General features: G+C 36.3%; 1 protein-coding gene across 1 annotated transcript; it reads left to right on the forward strand.

Moving 5' to 3' along the window:
* The first annotated feature begins 1,186 nt into the window (after positions 1 to 1,186).
* Positions 1,187 to 22,674, forward strand: LOC132098667 (nicotinamide phosphoribosyltransferase-like). The gene is made up of 11 exons (XM_059504770.1): positions 1,187 to 1,327; positions 10,153 to 10,309; positions 11,117 to 11,220; positions 11,324 to 11,452; positions 17,318 to 17,476; positions 17,744 to 17,880; positions 18,639 to 18,864; positions 19,052 to 19,171; positions 19,272 to 19,412; positions 19,825 to 19,959; positions 20,756 to 22,674. Exons 1-11 carry the CDS (start codon positions 1,268 to 1,270, stop codon positions 20,867 to 20,869), a joined length of 1,482 nt encoding a protein of 493 aa, XP_059360753.1. The 5' UTR covers positions 1,187 to 1,267; the 3' UTR covers positions 20,870 to 22,674.
* Positions 22,675 to 23,394: the final 720 nt, after the last annotated feature.

Genomic DNA, 23,394 nt, shown 5'->3' on the forward strand with positions numbered 1-23,394 from the left:
CATATTTTATTATATGCCCTTTGTAGAGGATGCCAGGACTAAGTTATTTAAAAAATAAAAAGACATGAAAAGGCATGTAGGAAAAATAAATTAATAAATAAATTATCCACCAATCAGTTTTTAGGTTTCAGGCTATTTTAAACCAAACTTTGCACAAAGATTGCTCAACTTTGCTATGAAAGATGCGACAAAATGATTATGCTACTGTACTTTATGGAATATTGTGTAAAATGTCTATAAACTGGTATTCCCATTCTATAAAATGCATCTATATATTGCATCTAATTTGCATTTTAATGTGTTCTTGGAGCAAACCATAATGAATAAAGAAGTGCTATAATGGAATTGTAATTAGTATAATATTAAGAAGATCTCATATTTCACAGGAATATTAATATATCATTTATTTCCATATTTACTTGTTGTGGTTCCCCAAAATGGCTGATTAACATGCTGTTTGTCCTGGTGTCCTCTACAGAGGACATGTATAAAAATGATGCCCTGTTTCGTAACAAAAAGTCATATTCCGATTTGAAACCCCATAATTTTTTTTTAAAGATGTTTATTAACGGCAAACTATTTAAAAATTATCCAATAATTGCAAAATATTATCATATTTCCCCTAAGAGTGCTAAATTTGATCATTCTGTCAATATCAGTTATATTTAAAGACCAAGGAGAGGATTGTGATGATTTATGATCAAACCCCCAAACATTTGTGCTCTATGCAGGACATCCAAATTGTGGCATGTATGGTTTTAGACAAATTAACTAAAATATCATTTCCTTTGCAGAGAAGTGTATGCCTGGGTCCCAGGAGGATATATATATACAGGGCCGTCCTTAAAACATATGTCAAAGAAATGTTTTTAAAATATTCTATATAACTTCCATTACAGGAAAAAAATAAATAAAAGGAAAATTAGAAATTAAATAATAGGCATAAATAAGGGGAATGAATACGAAAACAAAATGTAAAAAATAAAATACATATCCAATATATTATTAAAAAAAATAGTAAAGCAAAACATAAAATTAAGGATTTTCTAATTTATTAAATATCTCTCTTAAACTTTCTGTTTTATCCCCCTGCCGCGCCCCCTGCAATGACGTCTAAGTCACCTTATCCCCTGATTGGCCAGCCCACCCCATTCGGTCCCGCCCACTGTGATTCCGTCATCCTCCCTCCTCAGCGACGGGGGTTGGTTGAGTCCGCGCGCTGGAGAAGGAACAACAGACTGACAGACAGCAGCGCGTCGAGGGAAAGATGGAGCAGCCCACTCTCGCCGTGGACTTCAATTTCTTGTTAGCTACCGACTCCTACAAGGTGAGCAGAGAGCCCCCGCCCGGCCCGGTTTGCTGTTGTATACCGGTGAACCCGTGAGTGACAGGAGAATGAGGGAAAGCGAACGAGGAGTGAAGGTTGTTTCATCCTTCAGGCCGTTAACGGTTAAATCGGTGTCAGTCAGGTCGGTAGGCCGAGTGTGTGTGAGGATAAACGACAGGTACATCTTCATCGCTGTTCTTCTGAGTAGAATATGTGAGTTTATGTCGGTAATAACGGATAACGTACAAATAAGAGTGTGAATTACACCTAAAGGGCAGGAGGCGCGGGCCCTGGTGGGGTATTAACGTTATTTCTCTTCAAAAGCAAAACTGAAAGCGATTGGTTTCTCAGGAAATGAATGTAACGTTAGCCTCCTGCTGATGGGTGTGCAGCTAACCTACTAGACCTAACCTATTAGTGATTATACGTGATTTCATCAAGAACAGCACCGGTTTGACTCCATTTCAGATATTGCTGAAATAATCCGGTTTCAGAATGCAATAGATTTAGTGTCAGAATCAGAAATCAGAATCAGAAAGAACTTTATTGCCAAGTATGCTTGCGCATACAAGGAATTTGTTTTAGTGACATAAGCTTCCAGTAAACAGAGACAACACACAGACAAAAAAAAAAAAAAAAAAAAACCTTTACAGGAGATTTACAAATTGGCAAACAAATAGGTGTATAAACAATTGTGCTATAAATGATAATGGAATAGGATTGAGTGAGATGCAGGAATGTTCTAGGATGGAGGGGTAACAAATAAATATAAGGATATTGCACATTTTTTGCATAAGTTTAAGTGGGAAACATTTAACTGTTCATGAGGTAGATTGCCTGGGGGAAGAAACTATTCTTGTGCCTTGCTGTTCTTGTATTTGCGGCTCTGAGGCGCCGGCCAGATGGCAAAAATTCAAAGATGGGGTGACTTGGATGTGAGGGATCCAGAGTGATTTTCTGAGTCCTTTTCCTCACTCTGGATGTGTACAGTTCTTGGAGGGTGGGCAGGGGAGCACCAATAATCCTTTCAGCAGTCCGAACAGTTCTCTGTAGTCTTCTGATATCTGATTTTGTAGCTGAACCAAACCAGACAGTAATTGAAGTACACAGGACTGACTCAATGACGGCTGAGTAGAACTGTTTCAGCAGCTCCTGTGGCAGGTTAAACTTCCTCAGCTGGCGAAGGAAGTACAACCTTTGTTGGGCTTTTTTCACAATGGAGCCAATGTGATTGTCCCACTTCAGGTCCTGAGAGATGGTGGTTCCCAGGAATCTGAATGACTCCACTACAGTCACAGTGCTGTTCATGATGGTGAGTGGGGAAAGTGCAGGGGGGTTTCTCCTAAAGTCCACAGTCATCTCCACTGTTTTGAGCGTGTTCAGCTCCAGGTTGTTAAGACTGCACCAGACAGCCAGCTGCTCAACCTCCTGTCTGTAAGCAGACTCGTCACCGTCCTGGATGAGGCCGATGACTGTAGTGTCGTCTGCAAACTTCAGGAGCTTGACAGAGGGGTCTTTAGAGGTGCAGTCGTTGGTGTACAGGGAGAAGAGCAGAGGGGAGAGAACACATCCCTGAGGGGCACCAGTGTTGGTGGAGCAGCTGTTTGACATGAATTTCCCCAGTCTCACTAACTGTTGCCTATCTGTCAGAAAGCTGGTGATCCACTGACAGATAGAGCTAGGAACAGAGAGCTGGGTCAGTTTGGTCTGGAGGGTTGTTGGGATGATGGTGTTGAAAGCCGAACTAAAGTCCACAAACAGGATCCTCACATAAGTTCCTGTTTTGTCCAGATGTTGCAGGATGAAGTGCAATGCCATGTTGATTGCATCATCCACGGACCTGTTTGCTCGGTACGCAAACTGCAGGGGGTCCAGTAAGGGTCCAGTGATGTCCTTCAGATAAGCCAGAACCAGTTTTTCAAACGACTTCATGACGACAGACGTTAGAACCACAGGTCTGTAGTCGTTAAGTCCTGTTATCTTGGGTTTCTTTGGAATGGGGATTATGGTTGAGCGTTTGAAGCAGGAAGGTACTTCACACAACTCCAGAGATCTGTTGAAGATCTGTGAAAAGATGGGGGCCAGCTGGTCAGCACAGGTTTTCAGACAGGCTGGTGTAACGCCATCTGGGCCTGGTGCTTTTCTTCTTTTGTTTTTCTTGAAGACCTGGCGCACATCATCTTCACAGATTTGAAGAGCAGGAGGTATGGAGAGGGGGATTGCAGGAGGTGTTAATGGTTGTGTAGGGAGATGGTCAGAGTGGGTGTTGGGGGTTTCAAATCTAGAATAAAACTCATTCAGGTCATTAGCAAGTCGTTGATTAGCCTCAGTGCAAGGGGATGGTGTCTTGTAGTTTGTGATGGCTCTCAGTCCTCTCCAAACTGAAGTAGAGTCGTTGGAAGTAAACTGGTCTTCCAACTTTTTAGCGTAGGTCTTTTTAGCCGCTCTAATCTCTTTGTTCAGTGTGTTCCTGGCCTGATTGTACAAGACCCTGTCCCCATTTCTGTAGGCATCCTCTTTGGCCTGACGAAGGTGTCTGAGTTTTACTGTAAACCATGGCTTATCATTGTTGAATGTTTAATAAGTCCTGGTAGGAATGCATATATCCTCACAGAAACTAATATAGGATGTTACGGTCTCTGTGAGTTCGTCCAGATCGGTGGTAGCAGCTTCAAAAACGCTCCAGTCTGTGATGTCAAAACAAGATTGTAAATCCTGCTCTGTTTCGCTGGTCCATCTCTTCACAGTCTTTACTACAGGTTTAGCAGATTTTAGTTTCTGCCTGTAGGTCGGTATAAGATGAACCAGACAGTGATCATTGTAGTGTAAGACGATGCGATGTGTTTTATGAAATATTATTTATATGCTTATAGTCTGAACCTCAGTGTACATTCTGATGTATATGAATATGACATATAGTATGTCCTGTGTGTAGTACACACATAAGGCCTTATGTGTAGTCTATCACTGTTATTATAATATACCAAAGTAATAATTGTGAAAACTGAAATTAGGCTATAATAGATTTGTATGAAATTTTTTAAATAAATATCTTAAATACAAAAATTACTTAAAATAGTTTTTGATGTACTGTATTGTGTGTGTGTATATATATCTATGTATGTGTGTGTGTGTATATATATATATATATATATATATATATACAGGGCTCGACATTAAAGATTTAGTTCACCCAAAAATGAAAATGATGTAATTAATGACTCACCCTCATGTCGTTCCAAACCCGTGAGACCTCAGTTCATCTTCGGAACACCGTTTAAGATATTTTAGATTTAGTCCGAGAGCTCTCAGTCCCTCCATTGAAGCTGTGTGTACGGTCTACGGTCCATGTCCAGAAAGGTAATAAAAACATCTTCAAAGTAGTCCATGTGACATCAGAGGGTCAGTTAGAATTTGTTGAAGCATCGAAAATACATTTTGGTCCAAAAATAACAAAAAATACAACTTTATTCAGCATTGTCTTCTCTTCCGGGTCTGTTGTGAGTGTGTTCATAGCACTGCGGTAACGCTGCTGACGTGCTATCTTTGTTATTGGGCGCACCAGAAAACACGTCAGCAGCGTTATGAACGCACTCACATCAGACCCAGGAGAGAAGACAATGCTGAATAAAGTTTTTGGTTTGTTTTTGAACCGAAATGTATTTTCAATTTATTATTCATTATACCTAAAGTGCTGTCTGACGTAACAAGATGCTGAATCATGTGCAAAAACTGTTGTTGAGTCCTTTCAACATACGAGGCAAACCAAAGTGATTATCATTCGGTTTAAGAAACGAAAAAAGCAAGTATGTTATAACCATTTTATCTTCATTAAATCTTAAAATATTAATTGTATGCCGTTTTTACTTTGCCATCCTGAAGCTGCTGCTCAGGTCTTTCACTTTTCACCTTAACCCAGCGCTCTCTGTCCTTGGCTCCAGAGTGATGTCATTGACTGCTGTTGTGTCTGTTATGTTGTGGATATGGTCTCATCTATGTTTTATCAGTGTTTTCTTTCACCACTGCTGCTAGAGGACGGGAGTGGATGCCTTTGTGTTTTATCCTCCCACCACGAATGTAATAGGATTCTCGTGTTTTGCATTGAGGCTGATGACACATTCATTTAGCCTTTTAAGGGATGCTTTATTACTTAAGGATCCTGCAGATGTCATTGGAGGGCAGAGATCATTGGTGGAAAATGGCTGGTTGTTCCTTATTTACTCAGTCAACACTACAATCTATTTTCCGTGTCATTTTGATAGTTTGTTGATTTTCTGAGACTTGTCCGTCCATGAGCTCTGCTTTTGACCTTGTGATGCTACTCTTGATGTTTAATGGTCGGCATTTACTCTCCATTCAAGGTTATGGCTCTGATAGAAACAGGGTGAAACTGTAGAATCAAGTAGCTGTAGAACAAGAGGCAATGAGAAGGAAGTAAAGGTGACACCAGGATTGAGAAAGGGGTTGAGAAATGAGAAATGGTCTAATGCTCTGAGTAATTGAGAGCATACGATTGTTTAGCAATCATATATAGTTCTCTAGAAACCTGAAGAAAGTGTTCAGAGTTCAACAGCAACCATGATGATATAAATGATATAATGAATGGGTGACACTTTCAAACTGTGCTATAATTAAAACAAACATAATCAGATTCGGAGGAAAGTTCTGTAATTCAATGTGTTGCTTGCCTTTTATTAGTAGTTACTTGTAAAAATGTACTATCAGTTTCTGAATAAAATTCAGCTCTTTTGTGTACTGAAGTATAAATGAATCTTAAAAAGGTTTCAAATTTTATACTGTACCTTGCATTAAGCATAAAACATGTTAATAGACAGCAGATAAACATACTTAATGTCAGTTTATGTTTTCTTTTCAGTTTACACAGTTACTTTTCAGTTGCTCAGCTGAAAGTAGAAAAATATCTAACAGCTGTTGAAAAAAAAAACTACATTGAAATTTCATGCTGTTTGTATATTTACAACTTTATATTTAATCATAGTTTTGATTTGACTAATTCTTGTGTAGCTTATTTGCTCATAAATGAGTTTTGTACTCCCTCGAATAGTTCGCTTCACATCAAAGCTGTAATGTGATGGTTAAAGCTCGATGGTTAATGGCTTTATTGGGGAATCGTTTGAAATCCCTGTGGAGAAGATGAATAGGAAAGGAATGTAATGTTGATTGACCAGTCGATACGCACATCAAGTTTAGCATCAAAGAAGACATTTGCTGGGTTTGTGTTAACAATTCTATCTGGTATTGCATCTTTCCTCCTTTATCCTCAATTGTCAACATCACAATGGCATGCTTATGTTGTCCAGGAGATTTTAGGCATTGCTGACTAATTGGTCTGCTTGGGAACATCAGATCAGGTCTAATTCAAATCTGGTTTGTTCAATTTTATAACCGGTTTACAACGTTTCACTTTCATTTCAGTTTGCCACACCATAAAATAGCTTCTTATACAGCCTCCGTTGCCTTGATCTGAATTTACTCTGGCAATTTCGTGTCCCTTGTGCACACAGCCAGTTGTTGCGCATGCATGGACCACATGCACCTGTTCACATGAATGGTCTGTTCCAGAAGGGAACCTCGAACTGCTGCTCCACAAGGACTTCTGCCCTTTGAGCCAGAGAGGGAAAAGCTGCCTGAAATTTGCTCTTGGGGTGCAGGGAGTAACAACAGTAGCTGTCAGGCAGGATAACCATGAGGGTATAACCTTTCTCAGGCTGGCCTGTATGCAAGAGATCAGCCAAAAAGTGCCAGGGAAAGGTCATCATGCACAAAATATAAGTGAGCTTAGTAGGTTGTCTTTGATATCTAGCGTAACTGTAGTCATGTTGTCAACATAGGATGTATTTATATCACAACTCTTTGAAGAGCAAGAGGGCAAACAGGATTTTTTTACTCATTTTGTATATATATAAAAACTAGTGATGCACAATAAATATTGCCTGATATTTAAGATGCATCTTGTCAGTAAAGCCGGTTCTGTACTTTGTGTGATTTCACGTGGAGCAGCATTTACTACACAGACCCGTTTGCGCAGCTTATCAGGGAACAACGTAAATGCTGCTCCATGTGATATCACGCACGTTTAGAGATTTACCGCTGATTACAGAACCGGCTTTACTGACAAAATGTGCTTTAAATATCAGCCGATATTTATCGTGGATCCCTAGTAAAAAAAAAAAAAGAAAAGAAAAGTTGCTTGTGCAAAACTCACTATCACGATTTTAGAATCTTGTTGGTTATTGCAAGGACGTTGCTAAAAAAGGCATTCAACAAATAAGTAGCCTAGTCTAAATAACTACAACCTTTTATTGCACATTGTAATTTGAGTGCAGCACTCCATATTCACAAGTTCATACGTTTGATTTGAAATTGTGTGGGTCTTTTTTCTTTTAACTTTTAAAGCTGGAAAATGCAGTTTCTGTGGTACTAGTGTCTTTGCAGACACTCCTAACACTTTTATGATTGTTCTTATCTTTACAAAAATGTCCTATTTTATCTAGGGCTTGACAGTAAAGATTTAACATGCATGGCAAGAAATAGTTTACTCCACAAGTGTGGCGTCTCGATTAAAAACTAAAGATTTAATCAGTCCTCCATCTTGTAATAGCACCACCAATATTTGCCCTTGTTTAACCCCGTTTTCTATCTCTGTGTATTTTGCCAAGTCTAGAATACTTAAGTATATTTCAGTTTTTAACTCGGACACTAGCGTATACGTAAAGTTGAATGTGCAGCCTTTCAAAGTATACCCCATTTGATAGTGTGGACAAACACAGGCAGGTGACACATGCACTGTAGAAAGCTTCATCTTTGTCCAGCGTCTGCTCTATTTCTCTCCAGAAGTTATGATCAATAAAAATCTTGTAATTTGTCATGCGCACTGTACGCAGACCCTTGCGTATGAATAAAAACCTAAATATTTCGAAGGCCCAGAAAGGTAGTGAAAACATCACAGAAGTAGTGTTGTCAAAAGACCCGGTACTTCGGTACCAAGTCGGTACAAAAAAAAAATGTATGTGACGGTACCAGGTTTCTTTAAGTACCGGTAGTACTGAGGTCCCGTTCAAACCCGGTTCATCGCTATGATTTCCGCGCTATGTGTTCTGCGCGTCTCTGTGTGAATTAATGAATGGCAGAGACGTGCGGGTTTGTTTACTACATAGACCGAAGCACATGACGCTTGCATTAGTTTCAGCATCTGAGCTTCAGAGTTCTCTCTCCATCAAGCGATCTGAACTTTTCAGTTCATCTAAATGGACGCACAGCGCACCTGTATTTGATGCTCTTTAAACTCTGTGTGAAGACACACGACTCACCGTCGCTTTACTGATAGCGGTGTTTCTCACACATGCAAAGAGAGAGAGAGAGAGCGAGAATCTTACCACGCTGAATCGACACGCTATATGTAAACTATTCTTTGTTGTCTTCTCCAGTCAAAATAATGGAGTTCATATAGAATTATTCATATTTATTTTCGAACAAGCAGAAGACATACCGGTTTCTCCGTTAGTGGGCGGAGCTAATGCGCAAATGGCAATTTCATTGGCTGGCGCTGATTTCTTACCGTCCCTGTTTTGATTTCAGCAAATCATTTTGACCGAACGCAGACAACGTGATTAATATTCATGAACCCAGCAGCTCATCAATTCATAGTGCATTGTATATACATTGGTATGATAGTAGAATTAGTAGTAGTATTGTCTTTTAATAATAATTCATATGATCTATTACTATTTTTTTACAGAAACCCTCAATGACCAAAAATATCTTAAGCATCACCACCAGTCTTAAGTTCAGTTAAAATGACAAATATGCATTCATTAGGCCTAAAAGTTAATTTTTACATCAAGGCATTGTGCTAGAAATATTACTATTATTTAGTAAAATGTATGTGATACTGCTACTACTGTTGAAAAAAATTATAATACTTTATTTTTTAAAGAAATAAATCACAATATTTCTTCCATGTTTTAATTTTAATAGCAAATATTTACCCTTTATTTAGCAAAAATAAAATGTGTTTAAATTTCAAAAAAAATAAAAGACAAATTAAATTTGGGTGAAACTTGTTTACTGTTTTTCATAATTATATAACTTGTAGAAAAACTTTAAACACAGTTGTAAATAAGTATAAAGAATGGCATTGGTTTTATTTTTAGTGCTAAAAAGTTATTTTTATTTTTAATTAGCATATTTTTGTGTTTTGCTTTGGTACCGAAATTGGTACCGAGAACCGTGGATTTTCACTGGTATCGGTACCGAATACTGAAATTTTGGTACCGTGACAACACTTCACAGAAGTAGTCCATGTTATTCCAGTGGTTCAACTTGAATTAACTGAAGTAATGGGAATGCTTATAACAACTATATTCAGTATTGTCTTCACGTTTCGATCTCCAACGCGCGTTCACGAGAGCTTCTTCTCAGGTCCACGACATGACATGCATGCTTAGGCTGTCTGTGGAGGAACAGAAACCTCTCTGATTTCATTTAAAATATCTTCAGTTGTGTTCCAAAGATGAATGAAAGTCTTAGGATATTGGAACAACATGAGAGTGCGTAATTAATGACAGAACTTTCATTTTTTTGGTTTACTGTACCTTTAACGCATCAGTGTTGGTAGATCAACTAGATCAGAACCAATAACCGTCTGAATTACAGGAAACTTTGTGCACTAAGATGCACCTAGGCTTGTTGACATCATTACCAAATAAGCAATGTTATCACAGCTGTGCCAGAGGATGTTGTGTTGTTGTTGTGTGGATCTTTCTATTTATGACTCGTAACATGTTGTAATTTCTTTCTTGCAGGTCACACATTACAAACAGTATCCACCCAACACCAGCAAGGTGTACTCTTACTTTGAGTGCCGCGAGACGAAGACAGAACCTACCAAGCTCAGAAAAGTCAAATACGACAAAACGGTCTTCTATGGGCTTCAGTACATTCTCCAAAGATATTTAAAAGGTATGTAGGATGTGGCTGTCAGCACTGATTTGAGTTGCAAAAATGGAAAACTCAGCCTTGCTGGTAATTTTGGGTTCTGTTCACACTCAAGAATGCAGCCTGCTATAGTCAGTTCTCTCTTAAGCAGCCTGAAAAATAATAACATTGTTTGTTCCAACAGGGAAAAAAATTACTTTCTCATGATGGAGCCAGTGTTAACTGACCAAACTTGATGGTAGAGTTCTAGGCTAAAAAAATGAGTGACTAGCAGTCTGGTTTGAGTTTGAGCAGTCTCATTCTCGCATGGAGTTTAGTCTGTTTTTACATTGAAAAAGATTTCATGGTGCGATAGGGTGAAGGCTTTAAAAATCGTGTGATAAAATTAATCAAGACAATTGAACATCTGCTCTCTCACCCACAAAAGACAGCTTCCCGAAGCAGCCCTGGTCACAGATTCATGCATTTATGGTAGACTAATAAATACCAAAGTTGCACTACTTCTGTTTCTGTTGTTGTCTCCAGTTTTTTTTTGCTTGAATTTTACTACTATTTCCTAAAGAAGCGCAGATGTCCTTAGATACTATAAATCTAGTTCCCATCTGTAAGTCACAGTATCTAGTAAATTAATACATTAATACATTGTGTGAGAAAGCAGCAATGAATGCATGGAAGAGTCCCTTAATGCAATAAAGCAAGTATGTAGGAAAATGTGCAATTACTCACAAACAGTGACACTGTGTCTTTTTATTCCTTAATTGTTCAGCCACTTCCTTGAGGTATTTGTTATTTTTTGTCTCACAGTTGTCCGGTCTCTTTTTGCACTCACAGGACAGGTCGTCACAAAAGAGAAGATTCAGGAAGCAAAAGAGGTGTACAGGGAACACTTCCAGGATGACGTGTTCAATGAAAAAGGATGGAATTACATTTTGGAGGTACGTTGAAGCTCACCTCTGTGACATTTCTGTATGTGCCGAATGTTTTAGGGATCATTCATCAGAGATGTTCAGTCACGTCTCTTATGTTACATCACTGCAGAAATACAACGGTCACCTGCCCATCGAGATCAAGGCTGTGCCGGAGGGAAGCGTTATCCCGCGTGGGAATGTACTGTTCACCGTAGAAAGCACAGATCCGGAGTGCTACTGGCTCACTAACTGGGTAGAGGTGAGGCATGACCCTAAACTTAAACACTTATCTGAAGCGACTCACTCTACATTCTAAGTTTACATTTTGTCAGTATGTGTTTAATTCCCAAAGGATCACATATAGATGACATAAGTGTTGTCAAAAGACCCGGTACTTCGGTACCAAGTCGGTACTAAAAAAATTTAAATGTGACGGTACCAGGTTTCTTTTAGTACCGGTAGTATCGAGGTCCCGTTCAAACCCGGTTCAGCCATAGACAGTAAAAGAAAGGGTTTCAGCGTTATGATTTCCGCGAAGCAGAAAATGAGGACGGAATCTCAAAATCCAGTCATGAAAATGAAACTTACGTTTTAATATGGACAGTCATAGAATTTGTCAAAGTTAGCATAAATTAATCAAATCAAATCTCCATATGGACCAGTATCTGTAAATGTTAAGCCGCAAAAGTTTTTTGAAGTGAAGTGAAGTGAAGTGACATTCTGCCAAGTATGGTGACCCATACTCAGAATTTGTGCTCTGCATTTAACCCATCCGAAATGCACACACCCGGAGCAGTGGGCAGCCATTTATGCTGCGGCGCCCGGGGAGCAGTTGGGGGTTCAGTGCCTTGCTCAAGGGCACCTAAGTCGTGGTATTGAAGGTGGAGAGAGAACTGTACATGCACTCCCCCCACCCACAATTCCTGCCGTCCCGGGACTCGAACTCACAACCTTTCGATTGGGAGTCCGACTCTCTAACCATTAGGCCACGACTTCCCCTTTTGAAATATGAATCCGTGTTCTGCGCGTCTCTGTGTGAATTAATGAATGACAGACGTGCGGGTTTGTTTACTACATAGACCGAAGCGCATGACGCTTGCATTAATTTCAGCATCTGAGCTTCAGAGTTCTCTCTCCATCAAGCGATCTTTTCAGTTTCTCACACATGCAAAAGAGAGAGAGAGCGAGAGTCTTACCACGCTGAATCTACACGCCATATGTAAACTATTCTTTGTTGTCTTTTCCTGTAATGGAGTTAATTTAGAATTATTCATATTCATTTTTAAACAAGCAGAAGACATACCGGTTTCTCCGTTAGTGGGCGGAGCTAATGCGCAAATGGCAATTTCCTTGGCTGGGCGCTGATTTAGTAATGTCCCTGTTTTGATTTCAGCAAATCAGTTTGACCGAACGCAGACAACGTGATTAATATTCATGAACCCAGCAGCTCATCAATTCATAGTGCATTGGATATACATTAGTATGATAGTACAATTAGTAGTAGTATTATCTTTTAATAATAATTTATATGAATAATAATTAATATGATCTATTACTATTTTTTTTTACAGAAACCATCAATGACCAAAAATATCTTAAGCATCACCACCAGTTTTAAGTTCAGTAAAAATGACAAATATGCATTCATTAGGCCTAAAAGTTAATTTTTACATAAAGGCATTGTGCTAGAAATATTACTATTATTTAGTAAAATGTATGTGATACTGCTACTACTGTTGAAAAAATTTATAAAACTTTATTTTTTAAAGAAATAAAATCACAATATTTCTTACATGTTTTAATTTTAATAGAAAATCCCCTTTATTTACCAGAAATAAAATGTGTTTAAATTAAGACAAATTAAATTTGGGTGAAACTTGTTTACTGTTTTTCATAATTATATAACTTGTAGAAAAACTTTAAACACAATTGTAAATAAGTATAAAGAATGGCATTGGTTTTATTTTTAGTGCTAAAAAGTTTTTTTTTTTTTTATTAGCATATTTTTGTGATTTGCTTTGGTACCGAAATTGGTACCGAGAACCGTGGATTTTCACTGGTATCGGTACCGAATACTGAAATTTTGGTACCGTGACAACACTAGATGACATTAGTTTCTAGTGGTCCACCGATATATCGGCCGATATTTGGCTTTTTCAAATATCGGCCTTGGCCGATAAGTTTTTCTGCTTGGCCGATGTGTTCGAGACTTTTATTTTAAGAATTTTATTTTGACAGCACTGAGAAAGGCAGCGCAAAAGTGCTCGCACTCTGTCTTGTTCACTGTCGTTGTTAACTGTTCTGTCTAATACGAATAGAAGTCTGTCTAATAATCAAATAGAACAGTTAAACAAAGGAATAAATGTATAGAAAAGTATTAAAACGATTGCTTTTATATTATTAGTAATAGAAAGGCAAACATTATAATACGTTCTAGTTTGCCATCAGCAATTATTAAGTAAATGCGCATTTTTTTTTTTTAAACAAATCTTTGAATGACTAATGAACATTTAATTTCACAAACCTTGCAAACTTAGTCGAATCCAGCTGTGAGATCTTGTTAAGTGTGTATGTGTATCCAGCATGATCACGTGTTCTCTGTGTGATGGTCAGTCTGTGTGAATTGAATGCTTTAAACTTTAAATGTGATTTCAAATGATGCTGCGCTTTATGCATTCGCCCACTGTCATATTCATCTCATTTTCTCTGTGTGCTGTGTGTAAAATGGGTGTTTCACCCTGGCTTTATTTGAAAAAAAAAAATATGATTCCCAGTGCATACAAACTTCCCAAGGTAGCATTTTCCATCTATAGATGGATAACATGGATGAAAATGTGTCTTAAATTGAATTAATGACTTGTGAGTGTCTAGGAAAGATAAAAAATTATTCAGAGATCAGTTTTACACTAAATGCAATTGTTGTCCAGCAAAAGTATGTTGGAATTAAAATTAGAAAATCAAGAATCAAGTCTATTCTAATGAATTCTATAATAATAGAATAAATAGTTTCGTTTTTTTTTTTTTCATTTTTACAATAATAAGGCACTATGGAATATATATATATTTTTTTATTCTGTATGAATTCTGTATAAATACTTAAATATTGAATTCCATTGGTATTTCTGGATTCAATTTGAGGGGATTAATTACATGTCTAGTTACTAATTAGTATATTAATTATTACTGATGGTAGTATAAAAAGTTACGTTTTTTCACAAATTCAGTGTTGTTGTTTTTATTTTTGTATTCTGTTTTATGATTTATGAGCCAACAGGAATATTTAGTTAAAAAAAAAAATATTTTTTTTTAAATCGATGGAGATTATAATTCCAGAATCCTTAAAATTACCTATTAATTTTCTATACTATGTACTTGTTTTCTTTTTATTTATTATTAAAAACAAAACCTGCACTAGACCAACCGAGACCTGTCACAGAACTTACATATTATTGCCCTTTTGTTGGTTTTGATTTCTTCTGTTGTCCTCATTTGCAAGTTGCTTTTGCTACAAGCTTCTGCTAAAAGTCTAAATCTAAATTGCATTGCCATTTTAACTATTTTGTAGATGCAAATTGAAAGATGCATTAATCAGTCATGATAATCTAAATTCCTTTGGCACTGTATATTAGCCACGGGACACAGATTTCATGAATCACTAGTGGAGTAAACAGTAAGGTGCGCATTTTGGCAGCATAATCCTCATTTGGTTCATAATTCAGAAGAATTGTATATAATTGGGCTTGTAGTTGACATTTTTCTCTGTAATTAATGACTACAGTCTTTTCCAAACTTTCCAACCTTGCTGTGACAGAATGTGCAAAAAGTGACATGTCATGCCACACAACTCCCTCAGTAGTATTTACCTTCAAACCTGCTGAATCATGCTGACATGCAGCCCCAAGTATACAGTCGTGGGAACGATCGCTAGCTTTCCTTTTACTCTCTTTATTTTGAGTATAGTATTTTTATAGTCAAATCAGTTTTATTTGAGTGCTTTCACAGATGACTCTGAGGGCTTTGAATGTATGGCAAATATGTTTTCATGCTTAGCTGGTAAATTTAGACTGTGTGTGTGTGTGTGTGTGTCTGTATGCCCTTGGCTCTCAGTACACACTGTCTTCACATATCTATTCTCCAGTGACGGCAAACACGTTTCTACTTCCTTTATGATGACCATGAGAAGGCACTGAGGCTTACGAGTCGCTGAACTCTTAGTAGACTTCTCAGACTCCAAAGACGACATTTTACTGAGAATTAAAGTATTTATTATTTCTCTTAAACCTCCATCCTTTGTGTTGTGGGGGTGGAGAGAATCTCTTATTTGTGATCGTCACATACTGACACGTTGCATCATAGTTTGGCTTTACAGGCATGTAAACAAGTGACCCTGGCACTTTGAAGATGATCGCTGACGGCAGGATGCACATCTGAGCACAAACACAGATTTTGGGCTGCGTTGATCAGACTTAATGGCATTAAGTATAAAGTTTACTTGCTGAAGGTGCTGAAAACCCACAGATCAATGTGAGAAAGCTGTTTGGATCACTTTGCAGTCAGATAAATTCGGACTAGCTTGCAGATTAATAATTTCAAGTCAGTGTTTGTCGGTCTAGATTCTTTATTCACACCAAATTTGAGTAAAAATGGTTTTCAACAACTGTCAAATCAAAAAAGCTGTTTTAATTGTATGAGTATATATTCTGATGTGCTGCTGTGACTTGGGTCACTTATAACATTAATTTGAAAATTCAGCGTGCCAAATATTTTTCCAGATTTGTAATTCCCCCCCAAAAAAGACATTTGATAGCAAAAAAATTTCGACAACCATAAATATATTATGTAATTTAAATAATTTATTTTAATCTAAAAATAACAATGATATGTAATTTTCTAAAACAACGTTGATTTAACTATATACATACATATATATATATATATATATATATATATATATATATATATATATATATATATATATATACATACATACATATACATACATACATACATGCATGCATACATACATACATACATACATACATATATATATATATATATATATATATATATATATATATATATATATATATATATATACATTTAATAATAATTTATATTTATTATATTGAATTAATCATTTTTATTACTAATTATTTATGAAGTACTCAATGTGTATTTTAAATAATGTATTGTAATTTTAAATATAAATTGTGTAATTACTTTTATTAATGTAGTAATTATTACTTTTATTATAATGAATTAATAATAATAATTATTGTTATTATTACTAATTTAATTAATTAAAGTTATCATCTTATTCGGTTTAAGTGCATTTTTCTTTTCTCTTATATTCGATTGACAATTGTATTAGGTTATTTGAGCTATTGACTAATGTATTCTGGTAGCCAGATGGCTATTTAGGCATTGTTTTTAGAAATTGGAGACTTAATGCCCACTTTTTATGATCCAATCAGTTACTAATGGACAAAATCAAATCCCATCCAGCATTTTTTTTTTACTGAATATCATGTATCACTTAGAAATGCATTACTTTAAGTAAAATGGGTTGTGACTTTTATTGTTCAGACTACAATGAAAAATATCAGTATGAAATGAGGATAGTGGAGGTTTTATAGCCAATTCAGCCATGTTTGGTGCAAAAAAAAAAAAACTGAACTCCAAAACAGTGATTGCATTAAAATCTCTGTCCAAGATTCTCACGTCAGATGATGTGATTGGGACACTGGGATGTTCTTGTGCCCAAAGAGCACCAGATCTTAGCAGGGTATATGTGCAGTATGATAATATTGACTTGACTGGCTGGTCTTCAACAAAGCATTTCTGCCTGACATCCTCTCGTTTGTGTCCAGCAAACCCTGTGTGCAGTCGCTGTGTTGACTCTGTGACACATTCCCAAAGCTCTCAGGTCACATCGAGATTCAGGTTGTTTTTGGATTCAGGTTCAAGCTGACTACACTTTTGTTTTTGAGTTCCAAGATATTTGTCACTTTCAGATGTGACGATACAAGAAAACTCACAGGAAGTGTTCACTCATGTATGTTAAAACATGTATTTTAATAGCTGAGGAAACTGTTACAATGATGGAAATTTGTCTTCTCAACAGACTATCCTGGTTCAGTCCTGGTACCCCATCACCGTCGCGACAAACTCAAGAGAACAGAAGAAGATTCTGGCCAAATATCTCATGGAAACGTCAGGAAGCCTGGAAGGACTGGAATATAAACTGCACGACTTCGGCTACAGAGGGGTTTCATCCCAAGAGGTGACATTTAATGTGTTGCTACACTAGTGCTAAAAGCTCAGAGAGACTGTTTACTGTTAACCAAACCCAACAAATCTGATTTAAGAACATGCTTGGAATGTCTAAGATGAAGCTCTAACTCAGAAATGTCTCCTTGCTTAATCATACTATTTAAATTGTAAATACCAAGAAATGTATACATACGATGCACATCCTCCATCCTGTAATCTTCTCTTGATGGTTTTGTTTCTGCACCAGCTGTGCATTTTAATTATGTTTCCGTTTCAGACGGCTGGTATCGGTGCATCTGCACACTTGGTAAACTTCAAAGGAACAGACACCGTGGCCGGGATCTGTGTAATCAAGAAGTACTACGGCACCAAAGACCCGGTTCCTGGTTTCTCAGTACCAGCTGCAGAACACAGGTGGAACAACTTGGAGCTAAGAGCTTGATGATAGTTAATCACATAGCTTTAAGGAATCGATCACTCAGAAGTAATGTGAACTTGCCTGGAGGGTTTCCTTTTACTGTGTCTTAAGATGATGTGGCCCAATGCATTCTGGTTAGCTGGTGCCGCATCATCACACTTCTCATTCCCTGCCCTGTACCAGGAGCTGACAGCACCCTGTCACATAATTACCAAAGACCAATGTTTCTTCTCACATTTGCAATAGTTTCAGTAGTGCTTTTGAAATGTAGTCGTTTTGACATGCAATACATTGTACAATGCTGCCACCTAGTCGTAGATATCAAAACATGAAACCATTCAAGTTTGTGCAATTTTATAATATTAACTTTGTATATACTATAAAATTGTAATTAAAATAGTGTTATTTTAACCTGTAATGCTAACACACAATTGACTTGCCAGAAAATTGCATAAGATTAACAATATTTAATAATAGTAATAATATATATAGTTTTATAAAATTTGTATCTGTAAAGTCTGGAATTCTGCCAGATAAGTGAATTGCTGGAAAGATGGCAAATATTAATAATTGTAGTAATAATCGTTTATAATTTACAAGTTATGTTGTTAAATGTGAATAATTAAATGTATAATTTTTTTTTTTATCTGGAAATTCTGTAATGCTAACAAATAAGTTAATTGCTGGAAAAAGTTCTTAATATTAAGCTAATAGTGGTATTAGTGATAATAAAACGGTGTTTTTTGTGTTGCAGCACAATCACTGCCTGGGGAAAGGACCATGAGAAGGATGCTTTTGAACACATCATCAAGCAGTTCCCGTCTGTCCCCGTGTCTATCGTCAGCGACAGCTATGACATCTACAACGCCTGCGAGAAGATCTGGGGTGAGGACCTGAGGGGTCTGATCGAGATGAGGAGCGCAGACGCCCCACTGGTGGTCCGACCGGATTCGGGAAACCCTCTAGATACAGTGCTAAAGGTAGGCATTGTTGCATCAAAAAACATATCAACTGTGGCTGGCAGTTGATTAATCATGCTTTAATATGATATTTTTTCATGATATGGTTGTGTTTGTTTTTTTACGCAGCTCGTCTCAAATTTTTACTTCGTTTCAAAGCATAGTGTTATATGCATGTCCATTAAGTCTATTAATTCTCATTTTCCAGGTTCTAGAAATTTTAGGAAGGAAATTTCATCCAGTTGAGAACTCTAAAGGCTATAAGGTGCTTCCACCCTACATCAGGGTCATTCAGGGTGACGGTGTGGACATCAATACTTTACAGGAGGTGTGTATGTTGTCCAGCTCACAACAGAACCATGACTGTGTGGTATACAAGCTCTTGAGAGTTTAAACTCATCCTGTACCTGTTTTATTGTGTTATACAGATTGTGGAGGGCATGAAAAAGCACAGATGGAGCATTGAGAACATCTCGTTTGGCTCAGGAGGAGCTTTGCTGCAGAAAGTGACTCGAGATCTGCTCAACTGCTCTTTTAAGTGCAGTTATGTGGTGACGAACGGACTGGGCGTAAGTGTTGACTAATGGGAGGGTTTTATCAGTACCAGTTGCTGACTCCATGGTTTCAGTGCAGTTACATGCTTCATCTTTAAATGCATATATGTGCATAAAGAAAATGAAGCTATTTTAGAACAATTATGATTATTTTATGATATTTAGACACACATTTCTAACACAAATTCTCATGGCCATGCCGTGTCCAGATATTGAAATTTTATTTTTACTATAATTCTTGTAATCTCAATGGTGATTCTTATAAAACATTCTCATTTTTAACACTGAAAATGTAAAATGTTGATAACGTGACATGTAGCATAAATTAAAGTAGATTACAGCACATGTGATGTATAAATAAATACCATATATGTACAGCAATATTGAGAAAATACATTTTTCATTAATATGATGTTATTAATTTCAGGTAAACGTCTTCAAAGACCCTGTTGCAGACCACAACAAGAGGTCAAAGAAAGGTCGCCTTTCTCTTCACAAGACGCCTAGTGGAAATTTCGTTACTCTGGAAGAGGGCAAGGGTGATCTGGAGGAATACGGAGAGGTACATGACTAAAAATTAATCAATAAAATTAATTCATTAAACACATTTGACTTCATACAAAGAAGAATATTTTTTCACTTCCAAGTCCTAATCGAGTTTGATCCTGAAAGTTTTAAATGGTATAACAAAGGTCTTAACTATTATTTTAAGAGGTCTTAAAGAGGCCTAATGTGATTTAATAAACTTCAGAAGGCTAGGATTTAATTGAATATTCTGCATTTTCAGAGCAGTTTGCAACCAATGAATCATATGCATTTATTCCAAACGATTGCTTATGATTTACTGTTGATAAATTATTAAAATGTTATATTGTAATATGATTTTTGAACGAGAGCTGAAAGTAGTTATACACTTGACATTTCAAAATAAGAGTCCTAGAATAGTTTATAATTAAAGTATAATAAAGTATATAATATATAATAAACTGTATCTAACATTTAATTTGACATCAGTTCTTGTTGCTTCTCTGAAATAACATTATTTAACATGCTTAGATGCTGTTAATTGGCTTTTATTAAACACATAATTTCAGCAAAATCCAATATCGTTTAACCTATAGTTTTTACATATGTATATATTAGTTTCAATACACATGCATATTTAATAAAGCATGTCTTAAGTATTTTAAACTTGCTTTAACCCTGTTTTGCAATCGAATGCATACTTGATTAATGAATAAAAAATATATATTTTGATATTGTGAGACACTAGTAGTTTAGTTTGATTTTAAAATCCTGATAATCGCATATGGTCATCTTGCGAGTTCATTTTGACTTTTTCCATTGTCCCCTCGCAGGACTTGCTGCACACTGTGTTCAGGAACGGGAAGATTGTGAAGAAATACACCTTCGATGAGGTCAGAGACAATGCCAAGCTGAAGGAGAGCGAATTGGAGGAACTGCTGCTCTGATCGTGTTTCCCATCAGCCCTCTCTCTGCCCACACCAACCGAGAGACGTGAGGACACACAGTTACCCCGACGTTCAGTGTACAGAGCTGTTCTATGTTTCTGTCTACGCTTCAGTGTCTCTTTCGAACGGCAGATGAGAGCAGTTATCATGCTATTTAAATCATTTAACAGTCTATTTGACCAAGTGTGCTACTGATCATACGTCTTTGCAGGAATGGAGACGTATATGTGTGCGTATTCCGCGAGAAGATTTCGCTTAGCTTGACTGTAGGACTGAATGGTAATCGTTCTGTGTTTGTTGAATGTGAATGTTGTGTGTAGGGTTTATCACTTTATTATAAAGGATTGATTTATTCCTTTATGCAAAGGAGACGGCTGAACTAGAGGGATACTTTCGTTGGCCTTGTGTTTATTTTATGTTATTTCTGGTTTAAGTTGAATAATGAAACCTGAGAGGGCATGTTTAGGTCAGATTTCCACCTAAAATCAAGAGGACGAAAAAGAGAAACTTCATTTTGCATAAAGAAATTAGCATTTTTGCATTATTTCCATGATATTTAAGGATGTCTTACAACCAGTACCCATTACTCTACTGTGTCCAGATATTTTATTTTATTTTTACAGTAATTTCTGACATTTTCAATGGTAATTTTCATTAATCGTTCTCTGAAAATGTTAAATTGTTACTGTAATTTTTACAATTTCCATAAGTAAAAAAAAAAAAAAAAAAAATATATATATATATATATATATATCTATATCTCATGCCATTGCATTATAGTAGTAATGGGAATTTATGGGCTTAATTTCTTAATGGTCCTAAAAGTTGGTTTTGTTTCCTTTATGCAAAATATAATTTCATATTTCTTTGGATTTTTGGGGTGAAATATGATTTGGACGTGTTCTTGACAGGATTCATCCAAATATAATAGACCCTTTCCTGTCTGCGGAGAACATGATCTGGATTTTTCCAACATGTTAAATGCTACATCAATGTAAACCTGACATACGCAAGTCAACCAAAAAAAATTATCTTTATATTTTTTATTTTTTAATATTACTCACTACAGCTCTTTATTTGACAACACCAGTTTTAATAAACAGTGGGGATCATTTTAAAAGAGTTGTTTTACTGTTTTCTATACCTAGTGTTCCAAACTCCAGATTCATAATTTTTTATGACATACGTAAATAGCGCCAGTTACCGTAGTAAATATCCACAGTCAGAATAATGTGGCCAAACTGCCTTCTCTCTCGTATATATCGGCGTAGGTGTTTGTTTTGAGAGCTGGCTTCTTATTTGTGCTTATTTTTGTCTAATGTCTATTTTGTACCAACAGACAATTCATGTATCCGTTACGTTCTGTGGAAGACTGATGTTGCTCACACGGTCTCTGGCATGTGTGTGTGTGTGTGTGTGTGTGTGTGATGTGAGTGCGTGTGTACATGTTTGATTGACAACACTTATAATTTCAATGATGTTTTTATGTATATGTTGGGTCTCATTTTTCTTTCAACCTCTTGGGATATTTTAAAACTTAGATGACCGATGCCATTTTGACAGGATATTAAAACAACGACTGAATCCTGAAATTTTGCTGAAATGTTATTATTTCTTCTCCTTTTTTATGGAATAGCGAAAAAGATGAAACCATTCCCTTTTATAGCTGCTGTAAGGACAGTAAACAGATTCTCAATGCACTAGCCTTCAAACTAGTAATGAATCACTTCATTTTGATGACGAATTTAAGACTGTGTTAAGGAAAATTCGTGTTAAACTTTCAATAAAAAGCAATATCATATGGATTTGGGTTTGGGTTTTATTTCTCTGGATGCAGTGATCAACACACGGTCATTTGTTTTTAAAAATAAGCTGTTTGGTAGCAGCCCATCATCACACAATGTACATACATTAAACTGTATTACGAACTGATAGATTTTTTTTTAGTTGTGGTTTGTCTGTAGCTAACCGAATTATACTTCTCTGCCCCAGTTAGCTAAAAATTATAAAAATGATATAAAACATCAGTGTCTTTAAAATAAATATTAAAGTATTATGAATACTAAATATATAATAACTATAAATGTATACAATAAATATAAGTGGTCAAAAATATTTATACAGTACAGTATTTATATAACCGTGAACTGTTGCTGATATCTAACTTTTGTGGTCACTGGAATTATTAAAAATGCCCCTGAAATGTGTAAATGTAAATTAATACTTTTTTTTTTTTACCATAATATTTAATTATGTAGGGTTTGATCACGATCCTGTGATTGCTCCAGAAGCGAACTTTTGCTATTGTAGCAAACTTTTAGCACTTTTGTAATGTAACTTTAGTTGGTACTGAAATGATTAAAAATGTTGCCTAAAAATGCGTGTGTATTAAAACCTTAGACAGCCATATTTCGTGATACAGAACTGAATTCGCGAACTATTACGTAACTTCCTTTAGCGAACTTTAAGCACTTTGTAATAAAACTTTTGTCGTGACTATATATGCATATATGTGTATCTGTTCT

Source organism: Carassius carassius, chromosome 22 (genome assembly GCF_963082965.1).
Source record: "Carassius carassius chromosome 22, fCarCar2.1, whole genome shotgun sequence".
Classification (NCBI taxonomy): domain Eukaryota; kingdom Metazoa; phylum Chordata; class Actinopteri; order Cypriniformes; family Cyprinidae; genus Carassius; species Carassius carassius.